At 42.5% G+C, this 27037-nt stretch overlaps 2 protein-coding genes and 1 long non-coding RNA gene across 6 annotated transcripts in view; 1 reads left to right on the forward strand and 2 right to left on the reverse strand.

Annotated features, from left to right (window-relative positions):
• SPPL2A (signal peptide peptidase like 2A) overlaps nucleotides 1–10690 on the reverse strand; it is a 29914-nt gene extending 19224 nt beyond the window's left edge. For all 4 annotated transcript variants that reach the window (XM_067305219.1, XM_067305220.1, XM_067305217.1 and 1 more), the window contains exons 1-5: nucleotides 10549–10690; nucleotides 6586–6705; nucleotides 5195–5377; nucleotides 4275–4364; nucleotides 885–1018 (exon numbers count right to left, since the gene is read on the reverse strand). In XM_067305219.1, the coding sequence (XP_067161320.1) occupies nucleotides 885–1018; nucleotides 4275–4364; nucleotides 5195–5377; nucleotides 6586–6705; nucleotides 10549–10602 (581 nt within the window). In that variant the 5' untranslated portion in view covers nucleotides 10603–10690. The remainder of the gene's footprint in view (nucleotides 1–884; nucleotides 1019–4274; nucleotides 4365–5194; nucleotides 5378–6585; nucleotides 6706–10548) is intronic.
• A 7200-nt stretch (nucleotides 10691–17890) lies between these two features.
• LOC106496442 (uncharacterized) lies at nucleotides 17891–25051 on the forward strand. Its single transcript, XR_001294599.1, has 2 exons — nucleotides 17891–18079; nucleotides 24839–25051. It is a non-coding gene; the product is annotated as an uncharacterized lncRNA (long non-coding RNA).
• Nucleotides 21211–22480, reverse strand: LOC106496441 (CDC42 small effector protein 2-B). The gene is made up of 3 exons (XM_013957081.1): nucleotides 22427–22480; nucleotides 21866–21967; nucleotides 21211–21333 (listed from the first exon to the last, which is right to left on the reverse strand). Exons 1-3 carry the CDS (start codon nucleotides 22478–22480, stop codon nucleotides 21259–21261), a joined length of 231 nt encoding a protein of 76 aa, XP_013812535.1. The 3' UTR covers nucleotides 21211–21258.
• Nucleotides 25052–27037: the final 1986 nt, after the last annotated feature.

Consider the following 27037-nt stretch of genomic DNA (forward strand, 5'->3'; position numbering starts at 1 on the left):
CAAACAGTCGCACAGATCCTTGCCAGTGCAGACAGCATATACAACTGCATATGCACCTTCTCCAAACCTGTGCTGGTCCTGGCATGGCGAAGCTATAGTCAGGCCTGGTGGAAGGCAGCTGTTGGTATTGCTTTAAGGTTTCATATTGCAACCCACTTGATTTTAAAGATGTCATCATTAAAATACCTACATTCTGTCACAGATATTGGAGTATTACAATGCTAATTATAGGGTATTTGGCAATTTGTCAAAATATTAACTCACTCCTCATCCCAAGAGCTGCACCATCCCCTAGGGACTTGCAAGATCTACTATATAAGGTTCCTCAAAGACTACTGGGAGATACAGAGGAAAGAATATACACTCTTATGTTGCCTTGCATGCCCGTCAAACTGATCTTCAGACTCTTCTAGTCCAGAAATACTGCTAAATTAAACAAATCAAAAAAATTATGTTTTTAACCAGAAAACCCTATGCAGGATATGTTACAAAAATTACAAATTTTCAAAGGTTACTTAGGAAAAAACCTTGCATCTAATTTAAGAAATCTTCTATTTTCAGAGGGTCCTAATGTGTATTTATATGCATTGCAAGGAAGAAAAATATTATTATCCCTATATTACATGCTGGAGTTTAATAACTTAAAAACTTCTGAGCCACAGAGATTATTATATCAGTTACCACTGATTAAAATAAATACTCAGCTCGTATTGGTTTATGCCCAGACCCACAGAATTATTTGCCTGAAGTTGCTCAAGAAGCTCAAGGCAAAGCAGATAAAGAATGAGAGGATCTAGGTGCAATAACTAGCACCGTAAAGAACATTATTCCTCACTGATCATAGCCATAGTTTTCACAAAATTTCACATCTTGAACAAACTTACAGTTCTGATACTCCGCTCCAGTAGCCTCCCAGTGCCACAGTAAACACAGCAATTACAAAGATGACAACCATACTGCAATCAAACTCTGGCAAAGGTGGTGAATAAAGAGTCACATTAATTTCATTTCCAAGAGTCTGAAAAATAGCAAACAGGTCAGTTCATAAGGACAAGAAGGAAATTATTTTGCTTATTTTCAACATGATGAACATCATAATTTCCTGCTCTTAACTTACACAACGCTGAGAACAAATTTTCAGCTTACTATGCAAGATGTGCTTTCCATGCCACTTTCCAGGATGCTCAGGTTTGAAAGCAGCCTTACTACTACTGCTGTGGGAACATACGGATACCATGAGGCAAAGTGGTACTTCTTTGTAATCTTTCGGCGCTTCTGAGAACTTGTGCCTCTAGCCCAAACATTTTTCATCCTCCAAATAAACCAAGTGCTGTTGAAGACTTCTGCACCGCAGGAGGGCTGATCTGGAGGCAAGTTAACTTGAAATACACAGACTCCAAGGTCCCCTGAGATGCATCAGTGAAGGTCTGCCTCTAGCTCTTGAAACCAAGAAACTCCTGGTTCAGATGCAGGCAAGATGCTTCAGACAAGTATCCTCTCAGGACATGGTGAAAATTCAAGGTGGCAGAAGTCATTAAATAACAGCTTTTCATCAACATGATTTGGATGGATTCAAAGCAAGAGAAAAATTGTAAGTTACATGAAAGCTTAAGATCATAGCAAGAAACATGCATCTGAAGGACACTGAAAAAGATGGGAGGGAATACAGAGATATAGCTGATACTGAATTGTACAAAAATCTTGAAAGCAAAACCAAGATGCTTTAACTTGACTGAAAGATGAGATTCAAGAAACAAAGAAAGGATGATAATTTTAATGGAAGAGGGGAGAAAGGTTTGCTGTTGTAGTCAAAGTCAGTCAGGGCACCTAAAGCAATCCTGCAGTGAAAGCAGACTTTAAAGATGTGGCAGAAGAACAGATTTGTTAACAGCCTGCATGTGGGATAAAAGCAAAAGAAGAATTGAACATGTCAGACAAATTTGGCTACAGGAAGATTAAACTGGCAGTGGAGAGACTGAATGGGAAATTGAGTAGTCAGTGGAACACACTAGCCAAATGTGAAGAAAGCTGATTCATTTCAGCATCTGAATTAGATCGTTACAGATATTAACCTTAGTGCAGCCTAAAGAAGTCAGAAACATTCCTTTGGTTTAAGTTAGTTATGGAAGTTCAGATAATCAAATTTTTAAAATAGGTGAAAGAAAATCAAATGCTAGTGAAACATTACAGTTGTCTGAAGTGAAACATAATTTCAGATAAAAGCAAAAAAAAACCTATTCAAATTACAGCATCCTGTGTGTAACAAAAAAAAAAAAACCTACCAACCTAATGACTTATGTATTTTTACTATTCAGTTCCAGCATGTCTTAATCCAGTTTTTATAAGAATTTTTAGAACTCATAAGAAAGTATAATTCATGTTAGAACCTATACTGATTGCTTCCTTACTGTTCTGCTCTCTGCTAAGAACTTACTAAGTCTCAGTTCCCATCACAGGGAGCACTAGAATAAAACACATCACATCGGCTAGCAATCCCGCAAGAGCACTGGCCACTTACTAGAAAGCTTGCAACATTCTACTGTTGTTACCAAGACTCATCATACATCTGATTCAAGTGGTAAAAGCCAACAGAGATGAAGTCTAATAAGAACGAGTACAAAGAATGCTTACATAAACTAGCTCCCTTTAGACTGGTGCCATCTCTCTCTTTTAATTAAAGAGAGAGAAAGCTGGAGGCCTTAAAAAAGTTAAAACAGAAATACAACTGTGCAGTAGGAAGAGTACAATGGCTGCCAGCTTCTAAGCAGCATCTGTCATTCAAAGCAACTGCCAGTGACACGACAGAAGGCTTTGGCAAAAACTCCATCGGAACTAGGAAAGGATCACTTGCAGCCTAGGCTTTGTTTCTTACAACTTTTGTGAAAGCAGCTTTCATTTTAAGACAAAACTGAATTTCTTAAGTCAACAGCAGTACGAGACATCATAGGGCACACTGATCTACTAGAAAAGTTACTTCAACTGATTATTATAGCTCTACAGACGTGATTCTACGTGACACCATCCCAAACAATACTAGGCAATAAACTGGTGCAGAGAAGTTTCAGAACAAACCAGGGATCTAACCTTGCCCTAATTTCTTCCTCCTGTTGGTACTGCATGTCTCAAAAACACTCAGCTAAGCAAACGACATCTGTCTTGCTTGAAGGAACAAATTTTAAGACAACAGAGGACAACCTGAACCAAAATGCAGTATTCCTCAGTGATTATGGCAGAGTGAGGAAAGTCATCACAAACCTTCAGTCATGGCAGTGCTTTGCAGGAACCAATCTTTACTGAGCGAACAAACATAAAACAACCCAAATCCTATATATCTAGGCACAGTTTTAGTTTGCATACTTACCTAAGACAACTTCCCATGGCAGCTCTGAAGATTAAGAGCAGAAATGGTGAAAAGCTTGCAAATTCAAGGAGCTAAGACTATGCAGATTAGTGCTAGCCTCTGCTATTCATATGAAAACACATGCAGTGCAACTGCAAAAATTAGCACTTATTTAACACAAAATCAAAACAAAGTCAAACAGTATTTTTTCTTGTTCAAACCCTCAGCAATATTCTGTACCCTATTATTAGATGTCAAGACAAAGTAAACCAAAAAAATATATACCAAGCTTCCTTGCCAAAAAGTGTAGGAAATACCACAACTGCCACATTTTAAAGATACACGCTTGGTATCTCACCATGAACTCATGAGCAGAAACTCAAACTATACCGCCCAACTTCTCTGTAACAGATGCTGTCATGCTATGGAAAAAGAGCCAATTAACCTGTAATGAAAAAAAACCCAACCTCACGCTTTCCTCAACATCCAACCTGATAAGGTGCTGCTTGGCTGCAAGATGTCATGCCACCACATAAAAGTTTAACTGTTTTACCTTCTGTGCTAACGGGATAGACCTCTCAGGCTATAGCTCTCTACCTACCTATGTCAGGCATCTGCAATTCCATACAAATCTGCTGGACAGCTGCTTATCTTGTTTAGCAGGAAGGCTTCTAAGCCTACCCTCCCTGCAACTGGGTATTATTTTTCACATTCTTAGTGTTCTAATTAAACATTCTCTCAAATTAACTTGAAAATGGAAGACCAGTGTTTCCATGACTTAATATCTACCCTCTTCTGTGAAACTGAAAACAGTATCTATGCACGTTCAAGTCCTCAGGAAAACATCCATATCTGACTTAAGTTTTTGAGCAAATGAATAAAATAATTTTAAGTTTACATGAACTATGAACCATGCTGAAATTATATTACTTACCAGCTGCATATCCATTATATCATTATATCTTATAAGAGCAATTGGGAGAGTCACATCTTTAAACTCAGTCTTGTTATCTGTAAGAGAAGACTAGAAGAGAAAGCACCAGTGATAAGAATGTCCAGCTAACTTGCCAAGCCAGATGGCTATAAGCAGATTATCCTTTAAATTTCAATGTATTTGTAGGGGAGGAAAAAAAAAAAAGAGCAGATTCATCACCTTTTGCAAAATGTTAATAAAGACAGGAGTACTTCAGGTGAAACAGGTGATACTACCACACACCTCTGAATTCATAAAGGTCTAATACTATTGTAGCATTGTAAGAGACAAATCAAAACTCTATTTTTTTCCCAAAGCTTTTTAAAAAAATTGTAACTTATTATAATCACACAAATTATTCTGAAATTGAAAATATTTGTACACATATTTCGGTTGTACTAGAGAACAAAAAAAAGCAACAGAAATATCTGTCAAGATACCTCAAAAGGCCTTTTTCTTTTTTATTTCCAATTCTGGATGACAATTTCCTGCTTTATTTTTGTTGCACATTGTGTTTAAAACAAAGCATCACCTAAGATTACAGGGAGTTCAGAATACACTAGCATTAGGAAATAATGAAGACAAGTATTTGCATTTGGAAATGTGAATAAAGATACAAGCAACAGGTTAAAAACAAAAATTCAACTGTACATCGTTTTAGTTGATGTAACAGGGTTGCACAAAGCTAACTCTGAATGACCCTCTGGTCACAGGAGCAGCAGTCGCACTAGCGCTGCGCCCTGTAGGGAAGGTTAACAACTCACGCTGGAATCCCATACATTCATGGGACTTCTCTCAGCTATCACTGCACAACGCTGCATTGGGCCAAACAGATAAGAAACGATCTCATTGCAGAAAAAAAATCACATGTTGTAACTTACTAGCCCAGGTTTACTGGCAATCAGCAGCATTTTAGCACCCAGTCTTTCAGCAATTATTGCTTTCTCCAGAAAAGTGCAGTTTCCTCTCATCACTACAACTGCTTTGTCCTTCAGTAAGCCAGGAGGAGCTTCAGAAGAACTGCAGAGTACTGTAGAAGTCAGGTTTTCCAGAATCCTGAAAGTCTGCAGAGAGAAGGGACATGATAAAAGGAGGAAAAACGATACTGCAAACTAAGCTAGAACACTAGACTATTATACTTGCTAATTTGAGCTTTGCAATAAAGCAGAAAGAAGTCACTGATTCAGGAACATGAAATCAGAGTACCAGCTTCTGCAGCCTGCAATACTGAGGGACTTTTAGAACAGTGTATAGCTGAAATATCTGGCTGTTGCTAAATGCAATTTCACAGCAGATGTGGCTGTAATTTATACATAAGAAATCAGTATATAGGAAAATCATTGTCAATTGTTCTAGAGAATCCAAGTGTACACTTTGTGACATTTCCAGACTTCAAAAGCCAATAAAAACACTGACCCAGATGCTAGATAACCTGAGTTCTGAAGTGTAACACTTGTTCAAAACCATTATGCCAATTTAACAAAGTAGTATTTGTTTAAACAAGATTTCTATCCTTATTTTAAAGTTCGATTTATGATTGACAGTGATTTTAAAGTCACTTTCAGTTTTCTTTAGTTAGTCAAGACATCTCAGTGGCCAATGTAGCACAGTAAAGATGTTTGAGCAGAGAACGATTGTAGCTCCATTTTGTATCAAGTTAACCCGTTTACAACTGACAGGAGGGAAGGGGGGAAAAATACTGCTGCCTTGATCACTTCCAAGCACAAATTATTTCTTGTTTATATGAAGAGTGCCTAAAGAAAAAAAGATTTGTTTCTGTGAGCCAAACTAGGATGAGAGGCAGAAAAACACTCAGAGAGTATGGCAGAATGACACATTCCAGATAATCTGCTATGCCACCACGTGTTTTCAAGGCAATTAAACACCGGATGAAACTGATGAACCAATATAAGTATACTAGATCAGTACAAGCAATTTGTTTCTCAAGTTTACAGCATTTTTGTAAACAAATACACAAAAATTGTACTCCCAGATCTAAACTAACTTGGACATACTGATGACACTTGAGATACAGAAAAAAATCCAACAATATCAGATGAACACATAAATGTACTTAAAACTAGCTTCTAAACAGAGAAAGAATACCATTTTTACAAACTTCAGAAGCTGATTTTTTTTTAAGTAAAGCAATGTTTACCATGGAGATTCTTTGGGGTTGGGGGAAGGAAAGCCCCAAAGCTAAGTATTATAGCTGATCCAAACTCACTTTGCATTTTAGTTTTCTTAGGAAGTACGATTATAAACTACTTACAGCATTGTTGAGGCTATCTGGAAGAGTTGTCCAATTAGAATTGTAAATTATGCAGTAATCCTTTGTTTTTGGAGGTACACCATTTCCAGCAGCATGCAGGATTCCCTCTTCTGCATTTATCTACAATAGACCAGAATTTTCTGAATTAAACACAATTTGGTACACAGACATTCTTCTAAAAAGCTTCCAGGAAGACTTGAACAAGGAAATGTACTTAATTAATTTATTTTGTATAATGACTGATTCCATGAAAGATAGGTAACTAGGGAGGAAGATGGAAAACAGATAAGAAACCAGTCGCTCTATTATGCTACTCATCCTCATTTCAAAAACAATGTATCCATTACATGTACAGTGCATGTGTCACTGAGTACAATACTAGCAAGAAATGCAGGTAAGTGATTTCAGATTCTATACTCTATACTTTCAAAAGGAGTGTAAGATTTTAAATAGGAAGCAATTAAAACAGCACATGCAAAAGCGAATTACAGCCTTTCATTTCCCAGCTTGCAGGCTTCAGAACTTCCCCTACTAATAATATGGCAATTCTTAGAAATTTTTTAATCAGATCGTTCTAAACATTAAGAGATCAATTAGTATACTTCAAGAAGAATTTGTCTGTTCAGAGAAATCCTGGTCCTTCCTAAGATTACTCTCAAAGTCCCTCGTGTACTATGGTTTCTGACATTTAATATAAAATACACATGCATTTTAAAACTGATAATGTTAGGAATATATACTTATCCCAAAGTATGAATATACTAATAAAGGTCAGCTTTCTAAGCGGATAAACAATTGGGTTGAGGATTAAAAATAGTTACAGCTACAGAGTAGCAAAAACAAGCATCACTTATCTTAAAGAAGTGTCACCTTTAAAAACTGGGGGATGATCTCATTTTGACTCTGTGTGACTGACCTTCATATCAGGAAGAGTCAGTACACAAGAAGAAATGAAAGCTGTTGTAGGTTCCAGATTTGACTGAAAGAACACTAGGACGTTAAGCACTAAGAACACTAAGATGTTAAGATAAGAAGTAGCCATGGCTGCAGGGGGAAAGCCCACATATTTGTCAGATGCAAAATGCTAATTATTAACAGTTCCACAGAGGCCTTTCTCCTCAGGCTACCATATCAGTATTCTACAGCAAGTGAGACCTAGAGAGAAAAGAAAAACATGTGACGATATTGTTTCAGAGGTTTATGTCTGCCTGGTTTGAATAGCAAAAATCCTTCTTCAGAGGAATCCATTATATTGGCCATAGAGCACGAACATCTGCTGGGAGAACTGTGTCAAAGGGCCTGAGCACATTAACCATTTAAAATATAACAGTTCTTGAGCTGTTAGCTAGAATGAGTTGCTCCGTGGTTTATGATTACTACAGAAATTAACAAGTTTTCCTCTTAAAATGCACTCCCCTAAAAGTATAAACTAATGGGAAATTACATGCTATAAGGACTTCCAACAGGTGCAAAACCCAGACATTTCCATCCAGTAATAGCTCTTTCTGCTACATGGAAGAGAAAGAAAAGAAATTTCTGTGTTTCAGAAAATCAAGGGTTAACACTACACCAGCATAAATCTATCTAAAAGGAGCGATTACTTGCTTATTTGATATGCACATTTTGCTTGGCAAGCCTCCCTTCTCTACGGATGCATCAGGGAATGCGATTCTTGCTCAAAAGGTGGGGGAGGGAATAGCACAGAGTGATGTTTATCCTGATGCATTCATTGCTGAATTCCAAAAAACAGAATTTGGAAATTACAGATGAAGATAAACATTAGATGCTACATCTTATTTGGAACATCCCTGCAGCCCTATTGCATGTAACTGAAGGTGTTTTGGGTTTTTGGGGTTTTTTGTAACTGCGCCAGCTTCCTTGTTTCACAGCAGAAAAGGGCTGCTAGTTTGGATACAAAGTCTCGCAGTAAATTTTGCCACTAAAGAGCAGAAAACAAATCTTCTTACTCTAGTCATACCTGAAAAACATGAATTTCTCACTGAGCACAACGTTTTCAATCATGTTACTTAAGCATGTTACAAGTTTGTCCACAGAACTGCTCCTAAGTAGAAGAGCATACCTGCAGAGGCTGACTCGCTCCAGCAGAAGGCTCCCACATGGAGGACAGGTGTCAGCTGTCCCCAACTACGGAGCATCATAGCATTGTAATCGCCTTTAACTCTCAGGTTTAGACTCAGTGGTCGCCCACCTTCAAACAAACTTCTTGCTGTTTTTGACAGGTGGCTCCCTCATCATATCTCCTTCCTTTACTACCTTCACACTTGCTTGAATTATTTCTCACTCTGATAGAGCAGAAGCCAACTCATGCTGCCTCACATTTTCCCTAACCCATGCCGCTACCGTAGCAGGTACATAAGCTTGGGCTGACCTCTTCTTCCCTGCTGGAGAGCACTGGCAACACCCTGTGTATGATACTTAAAACCACATGAATCAGGGGACGCAGACCAAACCAAGCCTGTATTTGTAATATCCATCCAGGCAAGCATCTAGATAAGGCGTACAGGAGACTCAAAGGTGCAGAACAGGAAAAGAGTATTTTATGTTCAGCAAATTACAACATAAACCTCACAGAAACAAAGAAATAGGAGAAGAACAGGCACAAACAGAACAAGCAGGATTTCACAGTTCTGCAAGTGGCACGACGACTCTCTCTCTCTCTCTCTCCCGTTTCCCAAGCACATATGAAAAAAGCCTGGTTATCACTCTCTTTGGGCATTACTACCTAGTGGGGCCACTGCTGTGTGTGTTAAAGCACGTAAAGAGCTGTAGTGGTCCTTCTGTGCACAGATGCTGCCTCACCAAGCACCAGCTCCTCAAGGTGTTATAGTCTTCAGATGCTGTTCTTGAGGTTGAATGACCTGACCTAATCTCTCATCACCCTGAGAACTGGCTCACTGAAGCATCTGTAAAGCAATGGAGGAGGCAAGACATGGGGCCCTGAGTTTTGCAGGAGAAACAACTTCCTCTGTCAGCAGCAGCGAACCCCTGGGTTAAGGCTGGGGAGCCAAGCCAGGGGTTTTGTCGGGAAATGCCAGGACAACTAACGACAACTGCACACAGCTCAGACAGCACGGGAGCACTTGGTTGACACAATCTACTTCAGCCAAAAGCATTCTTCAGGTGCTAACAAAATTTGCACTATATGCTTATAGCTAAACATGTCAACTGCAGCTTCCCACAGGGAAGCACTCCGGATCCCTGCCTTACCAATACAAGGTAAAAAATATGTTCAAAAAGTCATAATAATAGTGGAAAAGTATGTAGCACAGGTAGGCCCTTCATACTGCTCAAATGCATCAGGGAGGCTTCTGCCTTGCCCGTTCCGCCTGCTCGGAGAGGAACCCACCAAACTCCTAGGGCAACGTGCACCCGCACGCAGTGAAAGGCCGCGAGGAGGCTCGCCGCGGCCTCCGAAGCCACGGTTAGGAGGAGGCTCGCCGCGGCCTCCGAAGCCACGGTTAGGAGGAGGCTCGCCGCGGCCTCCGAAGCCGCGGGGAGCAAACGAACGGCCGAGGCGCAGCCAGGGCCACGCACTCTGCCCATCGCCAGCGCCCCGGCCCAGGCGCCCCCAGAACCGGGGGCTTATCGAGGCGAGCGCCCGGCCCACGGCCGGCACCGGGGGCTTATGGACCCCCCCCGGGGCCCAGGGGAGCTCGGGGCCGGCGGGGGGAAGCGGGGCCTCGCCCCGGGCAGCAGCGAGGACGCAGCCGCGCTCAGGAGGCCCGAGGCCGCCTTCAAACGTCTCCGGGAGCCCCCGGAGCGCTGCGGCCCGGGCGGGAGGCCGCGCAGCCGGCAGCCCGGCGAGGGCCCGGCCCCGCGCGGGGAGGACAAAGCGCGAGAAGGAGCCGCCGCCTCCCCCCGGGAAAGGTGGCGCCGCGGCGGGGCAGAGCGGCCCGGCCCGGCCCGCCGCAGCCCCGGCCCGGCCCCGCCGCGGCCCCTTACCGGCGGCAGCAGCAGCCCCCAGAGGGCGGCCCACAGCAGCCCGGCGGCCCGCATGGTGCGCGGCCGCCGCCGCCTGCTCGGGGAAGGGCCTCGGCTCGGGCGCCCGCGCCCCGTCACGGAGCCTCTTCGCGGCGGCGGCCGGCGGCGGCGGCGGCGGCTCCACTTCCTCTTCCGTCCGGCGCGGCCGCTGGGGGCTGCTGCCGCCGCGCGGCCCCTCGGCGCGGGCTGGAGCGGCTTCGCCTCGCGCGGGGCGGGCGCGGTCTGCGGGCCGAGGCGTCGCGCCGGCGCCGGCGCAGGGACGCGGCTGCGACTGGAGCGGACGAGCCGGGCGCCCGCTCGTTCCTCGTACCTCTGCAGGACGGGGCTCGTCGGGGAGGACGTAGCGCAGCCGCTCCTGGAGCTGGTGACAACAGGGAGCGTTGTCGCGTCTCTGTCGCCTGTCTTTAGGAGCAAAGCGTCGCCAGCGTGATTTCAAGAAGATAAAGCAGCTGTCGGACCCACTAAAATCGCGACACGCAGCACTGAGCGTTAACGCGAGCGTTAGCAGCGTGGCATTGGCGAGGCCGCGCGTGCTCTGCCGTCCGCGCCAGCCCTGCGCGTCAGTTCATCTCGGTCAAGGCTGCTGGGAGAGCGGGGAGATGTCGGCACGGCGCCTTTCCCGGCCGGTGCCCCGCCACGGGGCGCAGCCGGGCCTCGGCGTCGCCCCGGTGAGGCGGCAGCCGCCACCGGGCCTGCGCGGCCTCCTCGCCCGGCAGCGGCCGTCGCCTCGCCGCTCGGCCCGGTCCCTCCGGAGACCCACTGGAGACGCTCCCGGAGAAGGCGGCGGGAGCGGAGGAGCGAGGGGAAAGTGGGAGGGAGGAGAAGGCCTCGCCAGCTGGAGCCCAGCGACAGGAACCCAAGTCTTTAGCCGCCTTCCCGCGTTGTTCGCAAACCGGCGGTGGGTACCAGCGATCCCCGCTGGAGAAGGCGAGGAAGTCTCCGCGCGCATGGGTTTCCCCTCTGTGCGAATGTAAGGATAAAACCAAGGAAAACATCCACTGGGAATATTCCCCACCAGATTTATTGCAAATTCTCAGGAAGCTGCTTGGTGGCTGTAATAACATCTACCTAACTGCAAATAAGCAGTATTTTGTTTGATAGGTCTATTTTTTCAGTGGTAATCAGCCATTCCTTCTTATATCAGCAATATAAGTGTATACGCCTTGTAGGTTTGCTAGACTGCAAAAGTCTGTCAAGCATTTTAATGTGCTTAAACAGTGAAAGGTAATGGCACAGCAGGACAGAGCTAAGCGATGCGTGTCCCAGGCGGACTTGGCGTTTAGAAGACAGCTCGTACATCGTCCATCTGTGCGTTTCTATTTTGGTGCTGTTGCCAGAGTAACTATGACACTTTACACCAGCTACCGTGTATTCCTCTGAATTTAACAAGATCCGGATGACACAGTGCAGATTACAGATCACAGAACTGATAGATTTATTGAAGTAAAGAGCTGAGGTTATGTATATGATAATGCATTTAAGGCAGGGAAAAGGTGTATAATTTGAATTGCGAGTCCATAGCTTCTCACAAGATCAGATCCCATGGGGTGTCCTGTCTTCCCAGATATGAATACTGGGAATGCACGGCATTTTTATTCTGTCTGCAGCTGAAAATAAATGGGCTGAGGAGAAATACACAGTTTGGGGCAGCAATTTCATTTTACTTAAAAAAATAAATTGTACTTCTCCAAGTATGTTTGGTTTGTTCTCCCCCTTCCTTGATGGATGTCTAAAGCTATTGCATAAACATGTCTCTTAAATTAAACACCTCCCCTGCAGTCCATCAGGACTGCTCAGGTTAGAAACACCTGCACTTAAAAGTCCTTATGTTACTTCAGGAGCGGGACAGCTCATGTTCAGAACATCAGTATGAACTTCTTAGGTAATCTTTGCTGGCAGCTTACATGGTCCCTAATTTTTACTGGTAGCTTTAACATGTAACCAAAAATAAATGATATAGTCTCAACTTTCAGCATTACAAGGAAAAAAAAATATATTCCTATATGTTATTTCCAGTCCCAGACCAAAGAAAATTAACTTATAAAGACCTTTAGAGGCCAAGGAATGATTTCAAGGCCTAAAAGATCCTCTTTTTTTTTCCAGTTTTCAATCTGAAATTCCTTACTGGGGGATGGGGGGAGTTAATATACTTTCTACCCATAATCAGTGTAACATACTAAAATCTACACCAATGATTGCATCTTTTTTGTACCGTCATAATTATTTCCATTGGAGAAGAAAAAAAATCAGAAAAATCACATCCCTAACCAAAATATTATCATGAAATAAAGCCTGTGACAAGGCTCAGGAATTCCTGAAGCATATCAAATGTTAGGAACAGAAAAGTTTAAAGGAGGCTTTCAGCACATTAGTTAAAAAGTGGAAATTGAAGCTAAATAACCAGCAATACAAAAAAAATTGCTTGAATAAGTGTTTACATATATTGAAATCTTTTTCAAAAGGATCATAAAACTCCCCTTTCCTTCCTCCTGCCTGTTTTCCATGACATGCGCGTGCTTCTGAACACAAATGATTTGACTCAAACACATCCAAAATATGTTCCAGGGCCTGACTCTCCTACTGCATTAACTGCTACTTTACAGTTATTCGTATTTATCAGTCTTCCAGCTTTTGAATAGACTTATTCTATTCAAACCCACACCAGTCTGGCTTTTTCTGTACCTTTCCCTGTGTCTCTTTATCCACCCTGTATCTCTTTACCCTGCTTGAGCAGGGAGTTGGGCTAGATGATCACCAGAGGTCCCTTCCAAACCCAACTGTTCTGTGAATTAAATCTCCTCTTCTATTAGCTTCACTTTGAATGACTATGTAGTTCTATTAATTTTGCATGAAATACTGCAAACAGAAAATAGTTGCCATGTTAGGTGCACAGATTTGGAGGGGTAGCTATCAGCATTAGATATTTAAGAGAAAACACACTGCATCATTTTTAAAGGATTAAGCTTGTAGTAGAGGACTGTGCTCACTAGACAGTTATTTCATATGAAGATCAGGAATGAAGGGATTTGGGGTTCATTAATACATAAGCTTCCAAGGGATGAAGGATTATTAATATATTGTGTTAATTTCTAAGAACTGAGAGAGAATACTGGCCCAAATACTGAATGTAAATATATTTCTAAGAAATTCAGTAGAAGGTAGAGTAATAGGGCAGAATAAAGCAGATGGCATGAGAAAGGAAGTGCCTTAACCTAAGAAAGTTCAGCCTGCCCTATATACCATCTCTTTCTGTCTCATTTTCACAGCTTTTGAGGTGGAGCCTGGAACAAGACAGCAAGATATCGGTGTGAAACCTCCTGATTGAAGTGACATGGGGAACACTGCTACTGAAACATGCTGTCTCTGCGAGACATACCCACGCGGCAAAACAAGGACAAGTGCACTGGGCTCGATGTTATGTAACTCGCATAGGACTCTCTCTCCTGGCAAGAAAATGATCCAAAACATGAAGACTAGCATTTATGAATTATTTACTCATACAAACGCACATCTAGCAAATACCTCCCACGTACTAACAGCCGTATCTGGAAATCAATTAATGTCAGTCTGTGCAGGTAAGAGACAATTTTGTCCACTGGATAGTAGGCAGCAGCAGGAGAATAGCCAGTTCACATACATTTGCAAATGTAACGTTTGAAGTAGTTGAGAGGGAAACTGCTGAACGCCGTCCTCGCATACCAGCGTGTAGCAAGGTCACATTAGCATGCATTAGTGAAGGTCTGTAAACCTCACTTTTGAATTAACATTCTCAAGCTTGTAGCACACCCTCAAAGGTACTGAGTCAGGTTTTAATATTTCCTGATGGTAGAGATTGAGAGAGTAAACACGGATAACTGCATTTAAAAGCATATTACTTTCTCCATTAGTATGCAGCTTTGGCACATGTTGAGACTGGACTTTCAAACTTACATGTTTTAGATTAAGGTTTTTTTAAATAGATTTCTATCTAAAGTGCAATTGCTTTGCCTGATCTACAAATCCTTAATTTGAGACAGCTCAGTAGAAAGAGGTTAGTTACTGGTTATCAGTATTTTCTTCATTCACCTTTAGACTCAATTCAGATAAGCTCTGTAAAAAGCTCTTTCTTAAGCACCAGCAAAATCAGATGCATGTAAATATGCTATTATAAGAAATGCTATATTAAAATACTTCTTCTAGTTCTTTGATGAAGAATCTGGAATTAGTTAGTCATTCACTTGTACAGGCCAATGTCAGCTTTAAAAACACAAATTCTCTCTCAGTAGTTTAAATGTTGATTTGAGTCCAGTTTTAGCCTCCAATAGGCCAGAGAAATTATACTAGTTCCAGTTTAAAAGAATGGAATTATTTCCTTCCATACTACTTAAGATGAATGTCTACATATATATTAAATAGTATATTATGTATGCAAATTAATATTGCAGCATTATGCCATTTAATTTTCTCAGTTTTTGAAAAATTCAGCAGTACAAGACATCATTCAAATTGATTTTTTTTTCCTGAATAAAAGTTTGCCATTAGTAATAATAACCTTGTTTTTGTCCAGTTTGGATTTACACAGTAATATCAGAGGAGACTTAAGATTTGTAATAAAAAAAAAAATGTATAAGGAGAATCATCTTCTCTCCATTTACATTGTTTTAATAACATATAACAACCAAATGGCTCACTGAGTAGAAAGGTTTGAATGCAGCTTTGTGGTCTTGATTTCATGAGTAATTTACTGTAGCAGTTTCAACAGATGACCCAGAGCCCAAAGCTGGCGTTTTTGTACATCTGTTACTACTCTCCTCGAAACAGGATTAAAACTAGGTTAAGAGGACTTCCTCCCATTCAGACTATTTTTGGGTAACATTCTACGATTTTGGTCACACTAACAAGACGTACAGAATAAGTGACAACAGCAAGGTGTCCAGTGGCTGGCCACATTGCAGTGCTTGATAAGCTGGTCCAGGCTGGGTTTGGGTGATGCAGAGCCCAACACATGCCATGCCATGGATCCACTTCCACACCCCACCCTCTCTGAAGGGGCAGAGCTTTTTATTATACCATAATTTTTCTCCACTGTAAGTTCCCAGGTGAAGACAGCAGTCCTAGTTCAGCGTGCAGCACCTCAAGGTGGGTGCTTTTTCGGCATGGGAACATACCGGTCATGCCCCTCCCCACTCGGAGAGCTTGCAGTATCTCCTTTCTTGTTTCTTCCCTTCTTCACATCAGGAGGAAAGGCCTTCATGGAAAGCTGCTGTAGCCATGAGGACCTCCTAGTTTCTCAGCCTGCAGCTGAGAGAGCAGACCATCGCTTCAACCTCCTCAGGCCCAAGGAAGTCTCCATGACCTTTCTCTCCCGATACCTGGACACTGAATATCAGATGCCTCTGGTTCATTTTTCTGAAATTTTGGGAGCTCTGGGGGCTGAAATACCATCTTACCACTAGTACTTCATATTAACTCTAAGTTTTATCTGTTTTGTGTTCCATGGAGGTATTGTTGGGTGCAACAGGCCTCAGCACTGAGAACATCTGCAACCTCACATTCATCAGGAAAAACAGCATCTTGTCTTCCAAACATATACTTGCCATCAGCTTCCAACCACTGAGACTTCTGGGTGTCTCCATGTTTTCTGCAGACAGCTTCCTAAGCCGCTGCAGGAGAGGATACCAGCATCCGTTAAAGTTACTTTGGGAACCTGTGTTTCATTAAACAGAAGGGTACAAAGTCCCAGCTTAATCAAGCGTGTAAGTGCCCAATTTCCTCAATATACCAGTTATGCATACCTTGCCAGCATTTTCCATATTGGTGCTAACAGCACTGTCCTATGCGTCACCGCAATCAAACACATTAACTTGCACATATTCTGCCCCCTGTGAGCTCCTCGCGGTGGTGAATGCCCACCATGGTGCCTCTCCCCGGCATCCAAACCCGCTTCAGTTGTAGATCTCATTTTTCCATGGCTCCCATAAGACCTGTAAGCCTCTTTCACCACCTTTCCTAGAGCAAAAAGGATTGTGCCACAGCAAGGAGAATTTATACTTTCATGTGGAAAAACACAAAACGGGCTCAAAGCTGCATGTGGCAACAGGTCCAAATAACTCCACACCAACAACAGGCTCTGTCGAGGAAAGAGCTCTCCTGTACAGGCCACTTCCTAGTGGGGCCCTTATCAGTGCAGTACTAGGAAACTTCAGACATTTTAACCACACGAGTACCAACAGGAAAACCACTGACATGAGTGACTTGTGCTTTACGTGCTAGACAGATTACTGCGTATGAAGAAAGGGCAGTTTGTCTGCAGAAGCCCAAGCACCAACTCCATAGAGCATCTCCTTAGCTGCACTGGGACCTTAGTGTAGAGGTAAGCATCTACAGTTTTAAATTTCAATTAACTGCTACTTTGGGTCCAAACTTTATGTTGATCCAGTCCTTCTATTAAGACAGAAAGGTGTATAGTATTACTATGGTCTAAAGGAGTTGAAGTGCAAGTCTCAACATATATTAAAATATATATATATAATATATCTATAAATAAAAAGGATTTATTCCCAGCAGCCTTGCTTTTCTAAAAACATTCCACTCCATTTATGGTTATTCTGTTTTCTGCCCTGAAGCCAATCTGCAGTCTAATGAGCCAGCAAACTTTCTATTTCAGGACTCCACACCTTCGATGTTAACCCTGTGGTGTGCAATTCATCTGCCCTACAGAATTGAGGATGGAAAGTCCTCCTTAAAGAGTTATGAACTGGAAACATGATCTGGTAAATAATGGGAGCCAGAACCACTGTCAGTACCCTTTTACTTAAGCCAGCTGCACTGAAGAGTTTGCTCCCTTTGGAGCAGGGGGGGGATGGCAGAGCAGGAAGGAAGGTCCAGCTTCTATCTCTTATTCCTCAATTACTTCTACCATTGCCAGAATCATTTCTTAGCACAGTGCTTTAACCAGCTGCATGAGATGCTTGAACAGTCATGTCTGCAGGACCACAGAGCTTCTGCAAGCCTTACAGGAACCTGCTCACCAGAGAAGACCTTTTTGTCACACCTGTAATAACAGCTTTCTTCCCCCAATTCATCTCATCTCTCTCCACAGAGATGATGAAAGGCAGACAAAAATATTCTTATCTTCAACTGTTAAATTTACAGCAGTGTCACTGTGCTGATAGCAAAGTACATCCAAAAACTATCAAGAGCAACCATGAGATCATCTTCAGCTGAGATTTGATTTTTCTATGCTACCATATTTAGTAACATGAAGAATTTCATGAGCACACCTCCATGGGATTTAGCACTGTCAAGGTTTGTTTATTCTTGTGGACACAGTAAGGGTAAGAACATTGGATTAATCTCTCAAAGAGTTTTTGTCTCTAGGGAGTGGAAGTCACAGAAGCACCTGGTAGTCCAGCAGGCCAAGATCGAATGAGGAGCAGCACTACATGCCTGGGCCTCAAGATAACCTGGAACACAGCATAACCTCATGCCATAGTTAAAGACCCTACAGGAGGTAAGGGAGACATCAGGTTGCAGGAAAAAAAGTGGCTTTTAATATCTACACTGGCTCTTGCTGCAGCTTTATGCAGCAATATGGAATAGTGGGTAAGCCTCGCATGGATATCAAGGGATAAGATGGACAATATTTAAAATAACAGCTACATCTCCCCCCCCACCCCCAACCTCTTTTCAAGAGGCAAAGAGACACAGCGCTAGACTCTACCAGACTACACATGAAAGGCTTGATCCTGCTCTGCTAGCAAGCAATTTTATTTCTGAATACAAAAAGAAAGCACTAAATGCCATCAAGTCAGAGCAGTAACATTTCATTGCCACTTTGTACTAATGTAAAGACTCCAGAGCCTGCACGGTAGATAGAAGGGTCTGATCCTTGGTCACATTTGCTGTACTTTATTCCAGTCAAAAAAAAATTTTTTTTTTTTAAATCACTCAAGTAGTAGCTTGTATAGAGCAGAGACAAGAGAGACTTGATGGAAAATTGTGCTCTCTAGTGGATAAGTTTGATTTTGAGCAAGAAAGTTTCAAGCCAGGCTGATCCACCTGACCAACAGGTTTTCAGTGCAGAGAAAAGTATACAGATTTTTACAATATGAGAGGAATGAAAGTGCTTAGTTCAACAGATTTATTATGATCTAGATAGGTTTACACCAGCCAGTTACATGACAGATCACAGCTAGAGAAGGGTTGCAATTATTCAACTAAAAAGAAAGGAAAGTTACCCAAGGCCTAAGACATGCTTTTATGTTTGTTTAGATTTTAAGAATAATGACACCTTTAATGCAATAGCAAAATATTTCCTTCTAATAATATGACTATTCAGCTCACTTTAATATGGTCCCAGAGAATACTGTTGAAAATAGATTAATTTCACACCAGATATTGCTGCTTGGTTTACAGAATGAAGACAAGGATTTTTCTAAAAAGAATTAAATAAAAACTGTTTAATAACAAAATTCTCCATGGATATATTCCTAAAGAGAAGAACTGACAATCACCAATTTCATTTCTAGTCATGCATACACCATGCTAATCTTAAATTTACTGAATGGGTTGTCAGGAAATACTAACTCCTTTTCAGTTTGTTTTCCTACAGTATTAAGAAAATGCAACCCATTTTATCACAGCTGTCCTAGTATTTAATACTGCCCTGCTTTCTGGGCAGGTACAAACCAATGAACACATGAACTCAATTTAATAGCAGATGAATTAGTATTTAATTTTTAAACAACTTGGTCACTTCATGCTTCCTAAGTCTACAGGATTTAACTGCTTTGAATTCTGGATCCTAACAAGCTTATTGGTATAAACCTGAGGTTAGCAAGGCAGCAGAATTATGAAAGACTGTTTAAAAAGCTAGACATACAACTAAGTCATGCTAATTTAAAAGTGTATTTAAAATATGGTATGTATGTATTATAATCCAACAGTAAGCATCCAGCAAGACATGGATATTAGACTTCCATTTTATGTGGTTGCCAAATGTGACGATGGCCTGTTGCTGTTACAGCAAGTAACATTCTCTCTCTTCCTCTTTGGCCTTTAAAGAGGAAATAGGGGAAGGGAGGGGGAAAATGCCTTTTTTTTTTTTTTTGGAATGCATATAAAAACACGGAACTAGCTCTCATACTTTAAATCCCTTTGTATATGCAAAAGAGGCAATTTAACACTTCAACAAAACAAACAGTCTAGATTTATAAGTATCACAAGCCATGAATAGAATCATACTTGTTAAAAGATCTGCTAGCTAGATTTTTGGAAGGCAGATATTTAAGAAGCAACAAAAAAAGCTGGTCTTATGCGTACAGCAAGAAGGGGAGAGCGTCACTGACTTCCAGCATGACTGTGCTGTCTTGGCAGGAACTTGAACACTTGTATTTAGTTAATCCCATAACAGCAAGCATGTTCCCTATATTTTTGGACTGGTTGTTGTTCATAATTTTGAGCTGGGGAACAATTGCCAGTGATTGGGTAAGAGAAAAATAGAGCTCTATTTCAGCAGTTTTGTCATAATCACTTAATCGAAAGATTAATAAGAGAGCAGTGTGAAAAACTGTAGGCTGAGTATGGCTACATATACATATATATGAAATGCTGGAACTGTGCAGGAGATTCTGGTTTTGTTTAATGGCCTCCTGCAAGTTTTCACCGTACTCTTTCAATTTCTTCCCTTCACATGGCTATATTGATTAAGCCATACATTTTAATTAAACCATGTAATTTAAAAACATACATAAGATTTCAGTTCATCTAAGAAAGCAGTCTTGAAATTAAGTAGTCAGAAAGACAAATAAGATCCCCCTTGAAGTCCTGTGTAGTTACTGTTAAAGATAGGTAGAGTGATCTTAAATACGTTTAGTTTAAAGTTTGGAAACATTCATGCAAAATTAACATGCAGCTGTGAATATTTTGTAGCACCATTTCAAATTAGCAGATATGTATTGTTAAATTTGTTCTTGTAATACCTATCAGCTACATCAGTGTGTATGGAAGGGAAGCAGCCCAATAACTGAGAGAAATACTGGTTCTTAAGCCTCATTTTAGAGTGGGTGTATTTGCAAAACCTGGATTTTTAGTTACAGGGGCTTTATCACAGCAAGGCAGAAGTTTCACCAGGCTCCTGAGACACAGCTAAGTTTACCATGTTAGAGTTCATTACTATAAAGAGTCATGAGGAAATACCAAAGTACAGCTCAGTAGACTAATGCATTAGATGGTAAGGCATCCAAAAATTAGCTCCAAAGTTCTAAGGCTACAAGATCCTACTTAGATATTCAGGTTAGCCTGTGTGGGAAGTGCAAACAAGTGATATCCTCTGGTTAAATCAGTCCCTGCATTTCTTGAGGGGAGAGATCAAAACCCAGACAATTCATACCAACTTCCAATCCCACCCTACAAGACAACTTAGCTTTTTGGGACACAGCTGGGAAGTCAGGAAGACCTCCAGTGATGCATTACAGATGTTACTGCAATACTACCACAGCTGACCATTTTTTAAGGACAGTTTACAATAACTTATTCAGAACCTATTGTGCAAAGAATGCCAAAGCTTGCACTGACCTCTTTATAATTCAAGTACTCTCTCTACTCCATCATAAAGAGGTTTTAGATAATATGAAAGCACAGTCCAGGAGGTCCTCATAAGGCAGAGCAGATTTCAGCCTTCTTAATTTTCTATATCTGAATAGTTGCAGCAGTACCATTTGTGTAGCCACCTTTAGACTTCATGTGGTCCTGAATTGATACAGCCTAGAAAAAAGTTTATTAGGACATACATCTTATAAAATCTAGTTGTCAAAGCAATTATTAAAAGCATCAGTCTGAAGAAGCAGATGAGCCATGCGTTTACAGCGCTAGGTCCCAACAGCAATGGGAAGAAATAGGAACTAAACACAGAATTTTTAAATCCCATTTTAAACTAGTGCATGAAATGGGTCTTCCTGTCCAAAATCCAACAAATTCTCATACCCCTCACCTTGGCACAGATTTGACTTCAGGGTGATGCAATATCTGGATCTAGTATGAAATGCTTCCACCGAACCTGTATCTAAGATATTTTCATCATTTGTGAAGATTCTGGGCAAGTCAGCTCCTCCACCAAACTCATCTTCCATAGCATCGCATGTGCACAACTCAAAATACAGATTATTCTGTTCTGACACTACTCCATTGCAGGGTCAGGGAGAACAGGTGTTTTGCCCTCTTCTAAATATCTAGTCTTTTAATAGCTACCTGTGTACAGGTTATTGAGCAGAGATTCATCCGAGCAGTGCACACTTACAGATGAAAAGCCACTGCTCATCTCTCTCGTCCCGACGTGCGCAGTGTGCACGAAGTTCATGGGCTCTCCTATCATATCCCGGTCCAGTCTCCGACGCCTCTTCTGCAAGACAGAGGATATCTACGTTTCTATTCAGAGAAGAGGAGGCTGCTTTCAGGCAGAAGCAAGCAGCTCAGTTAAAAGAAATCAATCACTACTGGTCCCCAGTGACTCCTCATGGCAGCAGGACTGAGCTTTCAGACTGTTCACAGTACAAGAGGGTCAAACTCACCTTTATTACTGCTGATTTTTAGCAAGACTTTTACTTTTAAAAAAAAAAAAAAAGTTGGAAAAGCCAGTGCTCACACAGCAAGCCAGCAAACCTATGAACTGCAAACAGTCAGAGTATCATAGCTTCTGGCAAAACACACATAGTTTAAACATGGTGTAACAGGTCCATTTTTAGCTTTCTCTTTCCTCAGCGCAATCTAACCAGAGCAACATGACAATTAAAGTGTTTTCTGCATAACTGAAAGACAAGTTACAAGTCTGATAACAGATGACAATTGTGCATCTACCCACCGGCTGGGGCGGCTCGCCGTTGCACCAGTTAAAACAAACCAGGAACTCGGTCATTATATTGCTCAGTAGGTCACCAGGTCTTGTTAAGTTTTGCTATTTCTCTCCAATTTAAAGCAGTACAAGGACTAAGATGCAGTTCCTAAGGCGAGTTGAGGAGGGAATTGCTTGTGTAGATTCACAGGTGAAGATCACAGCAAGCATCTGATGAGTACACCTACAGAGATTATTATTTAAGTTATACCAAAACATACCAAAGTAGAGTTTTGTAAGCTATTGAGCACAGACATTTCAACAAAACTAGAACAAGACTGTAAAAGAGTTTTTAAGCATGTCTGCATAGAGGAGTAGTGTCAACTTAAAAATCAGTACGTTTGTGTTAGAAATCAGGGCTAGAATTATGTAGATCTACTTCCAGACAGAGACAGTAAAATAAATTCTGGCTTCTTTACAGAAGTGTAATATCAAAGCAATACCAGAATTAAGTTAGGGCTTTAACATACAGCCTGTGATCCTGTTGTAAGTAGAGCTAGTCAACAATCATGAACTGCTTAGTATTTCCAGAGATGATAGCTTTGAAGTCCAGACTGAATTTGTAAAATACACAAATACTTGCAAAAAGAGAGCCTCTTTCTTACACCTTATATAATTACTCTTCATAGACATACAGAAGTTCAAAGTACAGAAAGTTCTACAATTGCATAAAACCAGAAAAAAGCATCTTTATAACACAACAAAAGCAGTTCATCAAACAGAGCCTAAAGCTTCCCAGAACATACAAAACCATGAATACAGCAGACCTAAATTAGGGTCACAACAGGTAACTGACTAGAAGCACCAAAAGCTAGGATAAAAATCAGCTTTTTAGTCAGCCTTCAGTGACCTTCCTTTTATATCTTCCTTTATAGCAGCTTCAGGGCTATAGGGTAGCTTTTCACATTGACATTTTCACACCCTAGCTCACTATAATAACATTTTAACTTATTAAGGAGTTTTTTGTTTTTAAGAAAGCTTACAGCTTAAGAGAAGTTACAGCTTCATAAATTCAGCCTTTCTGAATCCACACTGAAGCCTTCACAAACAACATAAACTGCCTCTTCCCAGGCATTTCTTATATCATCCCACAATTAGGTAATTAGCACATCTATTTCTTTCACCTTTGTAGTTCTCTTTCACTGCATCACTTCTCATACTTCAGGCAGATTTAGTTAATGTTCTGTCGTTTATCTTTCATAGCATTTGCTACATTTCCCTCTTATCTTTAGGTGGCCTATGTGATACATTATTATTGAATGCAAAACTTCAATTTTATCCTGGGTGGTTTTAGTACAACTCATTATCTGGCTAAATTGCTATTTTTCACCTTGCTTCTTGCTCTCACAAAGGCCTTTACCACCCCGATGCCTTGCAGAAATGCAGCAGAGACGGGACCATGGCGTGCACAGCCACAGGAACGCGCAGACGCCCCAGCTTTCACCTACATTTCACATTAACTGCAGATCATTTTGTTGTATTTCATACTAAGGAGACCATATCAAAATGAAGATTTTTCTTAAAAATCACAAAGCGTGTTGCTGTAGAGGAACAACCCCCTTTGGAAAGCAGACTTGCTGAGATGTGAAATGAGTTTACCAGCACCGGATTAGCTGCGGGACCCCCCCATGCCCCAGCACAGCTGTTCGTGCCATACACTCCCCCGGCATCCCAGCAATGCGGGGGGCTCGGGGCGTCCCACGGGTTAGCTACCGCTCCGGGGGCGTTCTGCCCCGCGCAAGGGCTGGCACACGGCCAGGTCCTGTCCCTCGCCACGCCAGCTCTCGCACGGCTCCTGTTCCCACGTTGGGCTGCTGCTCGGCAGGGACGCGGCAGCGTGATCCCACAGCCGGCCACAGATCCCCTCGCTCCGTCAGCTGCCGCAGAAGTCTGTTCTGCAGCGCACGTGGTGCTTACCCACAGGTGTTAAAAAAAGGAGAATGAAAGCCAAGAATAGCGCTCTAGTTTGGCGTGGAAACTGTGCAGCAGTGCACTTTTCTCAGCGCTGCCCGTGTAGCTCGTGGCTCACTTCCACACCTGCGGCAGCTCTGCGGGTGTCAGCTGGGCACGCGGCAGCACTGCCTGGCCTCCTGGTGTGTTTTCCAACAGGGCTCGTCTTTCCCTTCGCACGGGTCAGAGAAGCGTCCTCCAAAAAGGGATGGCTGCGTACAGGCACAGGACAGCACCTTCCTCCCAGAGACTCAGCGATATTTCCGCAATAACTAGAAAAATGTTGAAAACATCTTCATGTGTTCAGGCTCACCCAGGACTCACAGAAGCCAACAAGAATCCCAAAACCGAGGAGAAAACAACATTTTGTCACTGTTGGCACGCAGGCTAGGGCTGGACAATATCCTGTTGTTCTCTCTCTCTATTTTTCAGCACAGCAGCAGCAGCACCAAGCAGAGAGAGACAAAGGGCCGGGGAAGTGGCTAGCACGCGCATGGACGCAGATGTCGTGCGGTGTCGAGCGGTGTTGTACGGCGTCCAAAGCCTGAAAGTGCCTAAGAGCTTTCTGAATGTTTAGATGTACCTGATGGAGCGTAATCGTCAATTCGTTCTATCAGCGCTATGCATTAAAAAGTATTCAAAATATTCTTTTATTTTGCTTATAAAATATGAATTCTGTATGAAGTGCAAAATGTTTGCCTGAATCAAAAGCCTCACCTCTCTTTATAGACATGAGATATGCACAGTAATCCTGATTAATAACATACAAACCTACAAACATGTATCTACTCATTGCAAATGGCCTGTAGATGCTAGGTCTGATTATGACAAATCCTTGACCCTGAGCTATCAGTGAAAAATAATGAATACAACATTAACATATATTACCTCACACCAGATGCAGGCTATCATTACCCTGTTCCAACTGACTTGTTAAGTTGTGATAACTTCTGTATTATCTGAGCTGTTGGGAGTTTTCATTCCTCCAACTTTGTCCATTTTGAATCGATGCGAGAGAAACATATTTCAGCCTAATCACCCTTCTAAAAATCACTGTTTTGGACTTTTAATTTGCTGTTTATCCTTACTTTGCTCATTTGTTACTCACATCATGTTAAAATCCCATAATGGTTGTACGTTTACATATTTGAATGGCAAGGTAGGGTAAAAAACAGTGGAACTTTCACTTCTAAATCAAAAATTAGTTTTGAAAATAACACTTCAAGAGTACAGTTAAGGTGTCTTCCTTGATAAAAGATGAAGAGCAACAAAAAAACTACCAAGGCTTTGGAAGAACCTCGGAGCCAACCAGCAGAAACCCTGCTGTAGAATGACCTTACCTGCTTGGAGTTAGCATCCTGATTTTATTAATATATGCATAGATTATAAATTTAGTTTAAGATGTAGTCCTCAAACTACATCATAACACTATTACATAGTCTGATTCTATATGGGTCTTTTGGAGTTCTGAAGCTTCATAGAAAGCTGAGAAAAGGGTTTTAAATGAGACCTCTGTTAATCTAGATGTATTGGTAATATTAAACTAAGGAATTTGGGTGTAGTCTCAGAAGTTTTGAAGTGTCTCCTTTTAGACGCAAAGCAGACATAAAGATAAAAAAAGAAAGAGAGGCTCTCTGCAGCAAAGTGGAAACAGGCTTAGTCACAAGTTGAAAAAAGCTGCCTCCCCCCACCCCCCCCAAAAAAAACAAGAAGAAAAAACAAGAGACCTAATTATGTGTTCTGTTTGGAAGATAAAAATAAGTACTAGAGAAACCAACTGGGACTTGGCTGGAGTCCTACCAGCAGAAAATCAGTGAAAATCAAGAGAAGATGAGAAGCAAGCTGAATGGTTGGCATCACACCAGTCTCAAACACTGGTGTCATGAACATGCTAAATTGACTTATTTACTGGTAAATTATGGAATTTAACGTTACTAAGAACAAATTCAGACTGGACTTAAAAATTCGCTGTGACCATAAGTTTTATTTCGTTATAGAAGGGAAAAGGTCTCAACGGTCCGAGGCGAGGTCCCTCAGGCCCTGGTTTCCAGGCCTGGGGATCTCTGCGGCCGCAGCACCGGGAGCCCAGGCCCGACCGGCGGCCACGCGCGCGGCGACGCTCCCGGCCCCCTCCAGTCGCAGGGCTGGTAACCGTCCTTCTTTCAAAAACCGGGGACTACCGGAGACCAGCACTTGGCACCGAGCCGGTTTTCCAGTCAAATTTCTGCTGTGCGCGCACATGAGCCTCCCTAACCGCGTGGCGGCAAGGACAGAGCTTGACCTTGGCCATGGAGGATGCCGAGGTCCTGCAGGCCCCACGGGGCGACCCCGCTGCTCCCCCGCGCCCAGCGCTGCATCTGCCTCGTCGCATCTCCCCGCTCCGGCTCGGACACGCCCGGTTCCTCTGGTCGCCCCGGGTAAGGAGGCCGCTGCCGGCTCAGCCCTCCTGCCCCTCCCCGCTCCGCCGCCGCCGCCGCGCCCTCCCGCCCGGCGGCCCCTCGCCGCCGCCGCCGCCGCCCCGGGCCCGCAGCGCCGCCGCGCCCCCTCCCCCGCCGGTGCTGCCGCGGGGCCTCAGCGCGGCGCATCCCCACAGCGGCGCCGCGACCGGATTCCCCCCTCTCGCCCTCAGCG

Source organism: Apteryx mantelli, chromosome 15 (assembly GCF_036417845.1).
Source record: "Apteryx mantelli isolate bAptMan1 chromosome 15, bAptMan1.hap1, whole genome shotgun sequence".
In the NCBI taxonomy this organism is placed as follows: Eukaryota; Metazoa; Chordata; class Aves; order Apterygiformes; family Apterygidae; genus Apteryx; species Apteryx mantelli.

Bases quoted from the DNA above. Each gene is read 5' to 3' on its own strand.
- LOC106496441 (XM_013957081.1), bottom strand. From the start codon at position 22,480: ATGACCGAGTTCCTGGTTTGTTTTAACTGGTGCAACGGCGAGCCGCCC. The intron at 21,968-22,426 runs GTGGGTAGATGC...TCTGTCTTGCAG, and splicing joins ACGGCGAGCCGCCCCAGCCG to AAGAGGCGTCGGAGACTGGA. The intron at 21,334-21,865 runs GTAAGTGTGCAC...ACTTTTTTCTAG, and splicing joins TGAGCAGTGGCTTTTCATCT to GCTGTATCAATTCAGGACCA.